At 44.0% G+C, this 10,567-nt stretch overlaps 2 protein-coding genes across 2 annotated transcripts; both read right to left on the bottom strand.

Moving 5' to 3' along the window:
• Positions 1 to 78: 78 nt before the first annotated feature.
• LOC103987310 (uncharacterized) lies at positions 79 to 5,548 on the bottom strand. Its single transcript, XM_009405575.3, has 6 exons — positions 4,685 to 5,548; positions 4,170 to 4,337; positions 3,886 to 4,065; positions 3,573 to 3,761; positions 3,011 to 3,175; positions 79 to 345 (listed from the first exon to the last, which is right to left on the bottom strand). The coding sequence occupies exons 1-6, from the start codon at positions 5,210 to 5,212 to the stop codon at positions 292 to 294; spliced, it is 1,284 nt and encodes a 427-aa protein (XP_009403850.2). The 5' UTR covers positions 5,213 to 5,548; the 3' UTR covers positions 79 to 291.
• A 326-nt stretch (positions 5,549 to 5,874) lies between these two features.
• On the bottom strand, positions 5,875 to 8,657 carry LOC103987309 (transmembrane emp24 domain-containing protein p24delta10). Its single transcript, XM_009405572.3, has 4 exons — positions 8,410 to 8,657; positions 8,099 to 8,308; positions 6,226 to 6,302; positions 5,875 to 6,144 (listed from the first exon to the last, which is right to left on the bottom strand). The coding sequence occupies exons 1-4, from the start codon at positions 8,620 to 8,622 to the stop codon at positions 6,000 to 6,002; spliced, it is 645 nt and encodes a 214-aa protein (XP_009403847.2). The 5' UTR covers positions 8,623 to 8,657; the 3' UTR covers positions 5,875 to 5,999.
• Positions 8,658 to 10,567: the final 1,910 nt, after the last annotated feature.

Below are 10,567 nucleotides of genomic sequence, written 5' to 3'. Positions count from 1 at the left end.
CTCGTAACATAACCTACTTACTAATCAAGCGGCCATGCGTCACCAAAACTCAAGCTAAACCACACGAGAAATAAGATCTAGCAAAACTCAACAGTAGCACGCGCTCACAAATGTACATTAAAAATAAATCACACTGTCGCCATGCATGTATTTTTGACTCGATCATAAACAAACAGATTCCGCTGAAGTGTTGCGATGATGCTTCATGACCGTACACTTGATGAACTGTGTTACCATATAGATTTGCGATGATACTTCATGACCGAGACGAAAGGGTCGTGGAGCAGTCGATTACACATCCTGCTCCGAGAAGTTGGGGAAGGGGTCCAGATGCCAATCGCTGCCCTGCGAGTTCCAAAAGTACGTAGTGCATAACAGATTCGTGTCAAGAAAGTTGACCATGTCAAACAGATTTGTGTCGAGAAAGTAGTTGACCTTTAAGTCAAGCATGATCTTGGTTGCAAATATATAATCACTCACAACAAACTTCAACATAACATGCGCATATGAACATCATCATCTTATCACAGAATTGCTGATGGAGTACGTACGCATCAACAATGCCGCACCAAAGTCTAACACACACAAGCATCAACACCATGTTTCCAACATGATAAATCAGAGGCTGCTATTATTTGCAAGCTCAACGCACAAACACAAAAGTCAAAAACTATCATTCCAAATAACAAGTCATAGTGCATGTTCACAAATGCAGCTGGAGTCGGAAACCATTACGATAGCATGTTTGCTAAATGACTGACCGACAGCATCTCGGATAAGACTTCAAGTGGGACGATCCTACAACCAAGCAGTTAAAGAATGCACTCAGGTTGATGCAGATTTTTCTCTTGAATCTTATTATTCTTCTCCAGTAAGTGTTTCTGAACCAAGAGGTTGTTGAATCTCGTATTTTGATGATAAAACAACTTGATATATGTTTATGATTTAATCTATATTTTGAGTGACGCAGGATGCTTCGATCAGAATGAGATAGTTAAAACAGGAAAATCATGTTATGTCGGAGGAACATGTCAAAAGATTGGACGTCGGGCCGGTGAATCGATCGACATATCGACAGAAGGTTCCGGACAATGGATTCGGGCATCGGGCCAAGAAGAGCGGGTATTGCGCCAAGGATATCAGAGTTGCGGAGTCAACTGGCCGATTGGGCAATAGACCGCAAGAGAGGACGATGCGTCGAAGAATCGGACGAAGCATCGAGGGACCAATGACATGCCGGACAACTTGATTAATTGCTTAGGAGTAATTGTCTAGATCGAACTTTTGGTTTACATGTGCAGGATTAATTATGATAGCTTGAAGACATAAAGCAAGTCTACCGGAGTCAAGTTCGATGGGTGTTCGAGAGTTCGAAGATTCGTCGGAGATGCTGCCGGAACCAACCGAGAAGAAATCGAGGACTTGTCGGAGTTTTCGGAAGTCTGCCGAAGAGATCGTCGGAGGTTCGCGGAGATTATTGAGAAGGCTCGGCTACTCGCTGAACTCGCCACAAGATCGGGAGCCTACTGGGAGTCCGCTGGAAGAAATTCGAGGGTGTATCGGAAGTCCGCCGGAAGATCGCCGGAAAACTCGCCGGAAGGAGACTTGACGTTTGCCGATTGAAAACTTGCTTAGGACTATGTTTTCAGTTGCGTAGTTTGCATATAATTATGGTTAGGATTAAGGGATAATCCTATATCCTGGTTATGGGCCAACTGGGCCCGATATTACCTAGTTTAGGCCAGATTTGAAGCCCATCTAGTGACCCGTAGGATCGGGCGGTGGAATCATCAGACTGGGCGGTGGCACCGCCCAGAACCCGAGGATCGGGCGGTGGCACCGCCCAACACTCGAGAGGTTCGGCGGTGGCATCGCCAGTATCGGGAACCCAAGAGAATTCAAAATTTGGAGCCTAAATTTGAATCCTTTTGGGGCCTATAAATACCCCTCAATTCTCAGCAGAGAATACAACATTTGAGAAGTTAGAGATTGAGATAAAACCTTGTTTTTAATTGCTTGAGTGTTCACCTCCTTCTTTCTCATTGAAAATTTGTAAGAGTGTGAACCACTTGTAAAAGGTTGTAAGAGGGGTATTTGTCCTTCCCCTTCAAAGTGATTTGCTAGTGGAAGTTGGGAGCCTCATCGAAGAAGGCTTCGTAAGTGGATGTATGTCATTTTGATCGAACCACTTTAAATTAGTGTGTTCCTTGAATGTGTGAGTATTTATCTTTCTGAAACCATTATTACATAGCAACAAAGCTTTCGGTTTTCATCTTCTCACTTTACTCGAGCTATTCATTGTTGATTTGAAATATCTACGCATTTAAGAAATCATTTTCAAACATACAAGTTTTAATCCGCTGTACTAATTTCCCCTGTTAGTGTCGCTCCGATCCTAACATAGGTCTCTTAGTTGATTTTAATTACATTCTGATTCCTCATTCAAAATTCCCACTAAGTCCTCTTCTCACTGCCATAAAAATGGAATCAAGTCTAATTTTCAAAGAAAATAAAAAAAAATTAGTAATTTTTTTTAAAGCTATTAAGACTACCATACATCTAGTCTCCAATCAACAAACTTTTACATGCTGTACAATCTTAGTCACAGCAGGCGCACTAATAATGATTATTTATTTATTTATTTCACGGGCACGACACGAAGGAATATCCATTAATTGTCACGACAATACAATCCACCTCAACTTATTGACTGATCAAATAAAAAATACTTTTGACTTAGAAGCGATGAGAAAACACAGTTCCTATATGCGAATGCCGGAAACCTAGTCCTTTACGATATAATCTTTTTTTCTTACATGAAACATTCACAACACCACAAATTCAAACACATCTTCTTTTTTTTTTTTTCTGAGGTCAACTAAAACACAAATGATTATTTAATCAAGAAAATGCCAAACATATACAAGCACAGGATCTAAATATATGCCTTGCAAAAAAGTTCAAAAACCAAACTGAAACAGAGAAAACATAAGGAGCCAATGTTACTCACATGTTCATTGTGGGCTTCATAATAACTTGGCCACTGGGACCATGTTGCCTTGTAAAGCTCAAGCTGAGCGCTCTGGGCCTGCTCATAATACTGGCTTTGGATGGAATAGCTAGGAGCTTCAGAAATGGTTGTTTTGTCCCCTTCATCACCAAACAGCATTGAATTCTGAATGCAGAACAACAATAGGACTAACATAAGGAATTATTGGGTTTGTGAGCATAAATGAATGCTATCAATCATACAAATATAGAATATGAATGCCATTCACAAAGGGGAATCCTCATTGTAACTTGATCTCTAGCACCAGTAAAAAGAACAATCATCACATAATGAAAGAGAAACTGGGGTGTGTGTGTCTGATTCCAGTTAAAAGCCACAATCACACTGTGACAAGTGAGCAATTATATAAAATTTTCACTCTAAATTAGAAAAAGAAATTTGTGGCCGAAACATTAACATATTGAGAATAGTAGAAAGCATTTTGGGATCAAAACATGAAAACAAATACAAAAAACAAGACATGGTGTACATACACAAAATGCATGTAAGATTAGGTACTTGCCCAGTTCAACTTGGGATACTCCTCGTTTTCATAGACTTCATAGTAACCCATATTCTGGGGCCATGTTGGCTTGAAAGGGTCGAGCTCGACATGATCGGACGGCTTATGGGAATACCTATCATAGGCAAAGCTTGAACTTGCAAAGAAACTGCTTTCATTATCTCGATCATCATAGTAGGACATGGAATTCTGCAAACAAATAAACCAGGATGGCCATAAGGCCGAGCATAATCGATTCGAACAGTGATGTCTATCAGAGTATGCCAACAAGTTATATGAACCACGATACTCGAGAATGAGATCCTCTACTCACCCAATCTGACTTTGAGCATGTTGACTCCTGATAGACCTCCTCAATGCAGCTTGATCTGCGAGACCGAGCTGTTTCAATTGGCTCAACTTGCAGATGCAGTGGCTGCTCATAGTGGTGCCTATCGTAGGCGACACCAGCGCCTCTGAAAAAGGCGGTCACATGATCTCTTTCATCAAATGCCTACACGAAGTAAAACAAAGGGGACGAACATTGCTTTCAACAAGAATCACACGAGGTCCATGAGCTGACAAGAAGCCAACAAATTCAAAGTGAAAGTGATGCACTTGATCTTGGTGAGCCTCATGGTGGCTCAGTTTCTGATGCCAAACGGACTCATTTGGATCGATCGCCACTCGAAGAGCCCCCTCGGAGTAGTGCTTGTTGTAAGCAAGAACAGGATTCTCATAACCATGCCTCTCCTCTGTTGTCTCACCGTAGCATGATGCCGCCCTCTACAAGGAAACAAGAACAATTCAGAATGCAACCACCAAAATCTGGCCAAACAAATTGCGAAACACGCATAAAAAGAAGACACGATCGAATGAGAAAACTTGCGAAATTGCTTCAAGAGAAGTCCAAGATTTCCAAATTATGCTCAAAGATTAGTTTCAAGATTTCCAAATTGCTTCAAGAAAAGTTCCATGTTTCCCACATTGCTGTCAAGAAAGATCCAAGATTTCCAGATTAAAGGTTCGTAGTCGATTAATTCCGTCCGCACAACAATGTCGGAATTAGGATGGGATCCAAAGATGCAAAGCGAACGAGAATTGTTCGGAGAAGGTTCATATTTCCAACTCACACTATCAGGATGGTAGCACTCCAGCCTCTGCACCGGAGCAGGCTCGACCTCTACCACGACGGACTCAGCCCCACCCAGCTTCTTGTTGGCATAGATGGGAATCCCGTCACTGTCGACGCCGACGCGCATCTCGCCGTACCCTTGCGCGTGGCCGAAGAGGTAATCCAGCGCCCGCCTCCAGCCGTTCCAGCCACCGCCGGCTTCGGCATCACCGTGGTAGATCTGGCGGTCCTCCCAGGTGGAGTAGGGCCAGCTCCTGAACAGGTCGGGCGACGGGAAGGGCTCCGGTTGGTAGTTCTCCGGCAAACCATGGTCGAAGGTAGGAGTGGTAGCGTGAGGGGGAGGGGGGGTTGTCTGCTCTGAAGGAGGGGAGGCGGAGGAGGAGATGGGGTAGCAGGTGGCGGACGAGGGGGGGAGGGGATCGCCGTAGGTGAGCGCGATGTCATATCCGCCGAGGTAGGGGTGGGGGTTGTACTCCTCGAAGTCGTCCTCGTTGAAGTCAACGGGCCGGCCGGCGGAGGGCGGCATGGGTGGATGGCAGCGTCAAGAACTCAAGAAGTGGAGGGTGGTTTTGGGTATGTAGCAACAACAACAACAATAAAGCAAGAACGATAGAGGAGTTGGGTGTGTAGGGAGGAGGGAGGGGGGAGGAGTTCATCGTGCTTGGTTTGCTTTGGTTCTGATAGGGATTGACGGAGACGGGATTTACCGCGAGGGGGAAGAGGGTGTCGGGGTCAACGTTTTCACGGTTGGGCCACCGGAGGAGGAGGGGTATGCCCGATGATGGATGGTGGGAGCCGAGGCGCGGCGTCTCCTTCGAGGGTGGCGTGATGGGCAACGAAGGGAAGAGCCTTGTGCCTTGGCTTCCGTGCCGTGCCCGATGATGTATAGGTGGTCAGCGCTACATCACCAAGCTTTCACCCGATTCGCGGTCACATCACATGCCATGTGAGCTCCATCCATAGATGGGAGATCGCAAAACGCCGCCTCGCCGAGAAACCCATGGAAAACATTTCATGGACACACTACCCAACAGTACTGTACTGATCAGAAACGCGGGAACTGATGTTGATACCCATGCGCGGGTGTCGGTGACACGACTCTGTACCGGAATAAGGTTCCACGTAACTTTCAGGTGAAGAACGCTTCTTACATTCCTGTAAATTCTTACCCTATGAACGTAAGGGATATCCAACCGAAAACAAGTCTGAAGGAGATTTGGCTGCAGTTTAAAGTCCAATAGAACATACAAAGAGCTAAAATCTTGAGCTCTCAACTTGACAAAATAAAGACTCTGCGTCTCATCTTCTCGGCGTCATAGAATCTTCTCTCTCTGGAAAAAAGTCTTCAAATGAAGAAGCTGCAAACCGGCCACTCCCATGCAGACAATGAAGGACAAAATGCTCAAAGATCCCATCCTTGATGTTGTTGTTTCGTTTAGTCTCCGCGCCTCTTCCTCCCTTGATCCGCAAGAAGAGAATGCGTCGGTAGATTCACCCAAATTATAATAAGATGTTATACAGTGTAGGAATTAAGCCTACCTATTTCTCAAGAATATCATTTCTTCGTGTATGGAATTGATTGAATCCTCCAGCTTCTTCAACTCCAGTTCCATCTCCTGAAAACAGATAAATTAGATAAGCATTTCTAGATTAATTAACAAAATGCTTGCTCAAGTAAGCATTTACTTAGTAACACATAATATGTGAAACACATTCTCAATTCAATAGCCACAGAAAAGCTGGCTTCGTCGCCATTTCTTTTGTCATCCAAATTATTCATATATAATGTGCTAGACCCCAATTTTCAGAGGAATACCACCCAACAATTTATTTCGGTATCTTCAAAAATAGAAATCCAGTTCCCATGGATCCCTAGCATGATCTAGATGTTACTGGTCACTTTTGTAGCAGATGAAATGTCTCTTTCAACTGTTATTGAATCTGTACTCTTTTCAATTACACATCTTGTAGTCATTTACAAAGTTTGGCAAGTAAACTAATTCCTTATTCACGATTTCACTGGTCATGTTATATGAAGGAAACAAAATATGTAAAAATCAACAGCAAAATTAGAGAACAAAAAAAAAATCAACGTAGTTGTCACTACCTACTTACTCTCATATCAAAAGTAGAGGTGTGTTGTGATGATTTATATAATTAGACAATCATGTTCTCAACGATGGCAAAAGATCCATGTAGTCAAACCCAAATGGTTGGGACTTGGCTTTGTTGTTGTTATTGCTATAGATACAAGCTTAACAAAGCATTTGGTTAGTTCTTTCAATGGACTGAATGATGATAACTGGTATACGTGTGGTCCTAATACTATAGGTATGATGAGGGGGATCTCACACGTCATCTAATAGTGTGTGATTATGGACTATGCGTCGAGGCTTTAGGTTTTGACGAGGTTGTCAATCTTAACAGTAGGAGCACCATGTGATGATTTATTATAGTTAAAAAGGTCCACACTATCTCTAACTTGAGTTTAAATATTCTGTTGGAGACATATTACAATGTGGCACCACCTACATATTAGGGTTTGATTCTTAGCTAGATGTTGAGCCTGCATCTCGACAAAGATATTAGGCCTTGAGGAGGGAGATTGTACAAGCAATTAGTCTCACATAGTAAGTCGAAGAATGTTACGATAATTCATAAGGCTGGATGAGCCTACTACCATAATTTGGGCTTAAGATGATCTGTCGATCGAATGGAACAATTCTCCTATAAAATCAGGTCAGAACACCAACAAAGCACAAGATTAAATTCGCTTCTTCTAGATTCTGGCATTTCTCGAAGGCACCATAATTCATATTCACTTAGTCCTCATACTATGTTATTTGCCTTGATTGAATTAGATACTAAGAGATCCGTCGCCAGCAAATCAAGGGATCAATGGTTATTATGCATTTAAGAAGACAAGAAATTAAACGATTATAACGAGACCAAATTGTTTGTGCAGAGTCAGACTAGCAAATATAGCTGCTCTGACTCGAGTCACATATTATTTTCTAGTTCCCAGACCTTCATCTTGCAACAACAACAAGGCATGCTGTCTCAATTTCGAGATTTCCATGCCGTCCATCAAAATTTGTTATTAGAGCTTGAATTTTCTCTTCCGAGTTCTATTCATAGTAACTGTTGGTTCTCTTTGTGACAGGACCTCTTCTGAGTTATTAATAGTGTATAACCAATAACCAAGAACAGGACCTCTTCCGAGTTAAATCTGCACGATTTCAGAACCCTTTTATCCCATTACGAGAATCGGACCACCTAATTTCTTTAAATTTCTTCCCAAGCATTTTACCTAAAGGTTCAGATCACGGACACAATGATGCACAAGGATCAAGCTCTTTATTCGATCTTCACAAATGCGCAACTTTGTACGAGGAAAAAGAGAGTAACTCACATCGATCTTCCCTTTCTTGGCGACGGAGGTCCAATCCTTGGCGGAAATCCCCGTCTTCCACTCGAAATCCACCGTCACGGCGGCTTCGAGCTGGAAATGGGGCGACCAGAAGCAGGCCGTGTGCTTCCCCGTCTCCGTCGCCACGAAAGCGAACTCCCCCGACTCCACACCGACCACCCGTCGCAAGTCCTCCCCATTCGGATCCATCACCTGCGACCCCAAATAACAACAACCGGAGAATCAAATCAAATCAATTTCGCAACGAGATAAAATTAGATCGCCGTAAAGGGATTGCGGATCAGGGGGATTACGCTAGCGGAGATGTTGTGCCCGTAGACGGGGTCGTCGGCGACGCGAAAGTGGGCGAGGGACATTGCCCCTGCACGGATGTCCTCGGTGAGGCATTTGACGCGGCCGGAGGGGATGTGGAAGACCAGCGCCTGCGAAGGGCGAGAGGACCACACGAAAGCTAGTACCATCAGCAGTAGCAGCGGTAGTCGAAGAGGAGAGGACGAGTCGTCCATTTTGGAGGGGCGAGACCGCGGAGGACCGGATCTGATGCAGGCTGGCCATATGCTTTAATCCCATCAAATATAAATAAATATATTTGGACCATAATTAACTATTTTATCCAATTAGTAAAGTAATTTAAATGAGTTATATTTTTGTCAGGACAAGCATTAATCCTCGTCGCATCCCATTATAAGCTAAATTAGTACGTGATGGTTGTCTAACGCGTTGTAGCGTCCCAAGCACGCTTTGATAACATTCAACGGTCTAAGTTGGGCTTGGACTGGGTAACACAATCTCCAGGCAGGCCGACGACCCAACTTTAGGGGGCCCATTTTTGCAGATCGAGGGTTCGATCCATCGAGTCGTCATCTATTGGAGCAGAATATTCATATCGTAGTCGACTTTTAGTGAAATCGAAAGCCGGATAGCTGCTGGTGAGTAGAAGAGTCCCATCTTGATTTGCCTGCTACCCCAATCTCACACATTTATAACGCTGGTCATGCAGGAGGTGTGTCCAATGACGGCAGACGAACACAACATCGACGCTGGTCTGCGGGGGAGTTGGGACAGTTGAGCTGCGGCTTTCAGAGAGAGAGAGATGCGATTCCGTAGGGGGCTCTTCCTCGTCGTTTCTCCACACAAACAGACAGACACTTTCTCTGACAATGGTGTGCATATACGGCGATGGACAGATGATTGCTGGCTTGACTTGTATGCCGAGCGGACGCATCAAGGCAGGCAGGCATGCATGTGGAGAAATATATACGGACCAATTAATTCGTACGTCTCACATGGATCTATTGTCTTGTTCTTATCACGGTGTTATCTCATTAGCTATCTATCATTTTATCGCCACTGATCAGTGTGGTGTCAATGCGAATGCATTAGTCGCTCGCCCACACAGTAAATATTAAAGCCTTCACATGTATATACCACCACCTATAAGTATAGGCGTACGTCGTGCATTTAATTAGTCGAGATGTGGAACGCTGAAGGGCCACACATGGCTGCACGGCTTCTGCTCACACAGCTTTACATGGCTTGGGAGAACATACTTCTGCAGCCTGTCTCCGACCGAGACAAAAGTAATCGCACAAAAAGTCCATCTTGCTGTCGAGTCCCACACAAATCAAACAGACGAACGAAGGATGGATGCATGCGGCCATGTGATGCGACTAGCAGATACGAAGCATGCATTTGGAACAATGTCACCGTTCCAAATATCTCACACCATAAATAGTCGACGGTAATTAGCAAGCCATATCTTGGAGTGGTCCAATATGCTTTGCCAATTATGCTTTGCCTCAACTGATTATGACTCCCACATTGATTACGGTGGAGCAAAAATATATTCTTGCATGGAATCGACATATAACGAACGCTATGAAGAACATATCTTAGTATCTGGTTTTATCATCCACGTCGAATAGCATTGTTTTCCTCTATCATCCAGTCGATCGAAGCATCGCCAAATCCCACACTTGGCATCCGAGTCTCTGCCTGTGACAGGCAGACGAGTATTATTAGCTGGCAAATCCGCAACATAGGGCTCGCCACATGCCATTCTGGAATTGTAGTCATCCCTAAGCTTCTGATGCAGAGAACCTTTGCGGTTCACATAATAAACCAGAAAGGAAGAGAGAGAGAGAGAGAGAGAGAGAGAGAGAGAGAGAGGGTAGTGTCATGGTCAGACTCATCTAATCCTCCTCCGACGACGAACTCAACTTATCATAAATACATCATCACGCTGGTGCGTCGAGAACACGAATCGTGAGCTTAATGGCTAATCCGTTGACCGACCGGATGACTTGGGAAATCACCGTCACACGCGGTGTTTCTAATCCATGGCTGACCAGAGATGAACAGCTGGTTGGTTTGGACTGGTACGGCCTACCCAATAGTTTTTGATGCTCAGACAATTCACACCACCGAACTGATCATCGTTGGATACTTTTA

The sequence above is a fragment of the Musa acuminata genome, chromosome BXJ3-6 (genome assembly GCF_036884655.1).
Source record: "Musa acuminata AAA Group cultivar baxijiao chromosome BXJ3-6, Cavendish_Baxijiao_AAA, whole genome shotgun sequence".
Classification (NCBI taxonomy): Eukaryota; Viridiplantae; Streptophyta; class Magnoliopsida; order Zingiberales; family Musaceae; genus Musa; species Musa acuminata.
This window is presented reverse-complemented; position numbering and strand designations above follow the sequence as displayed.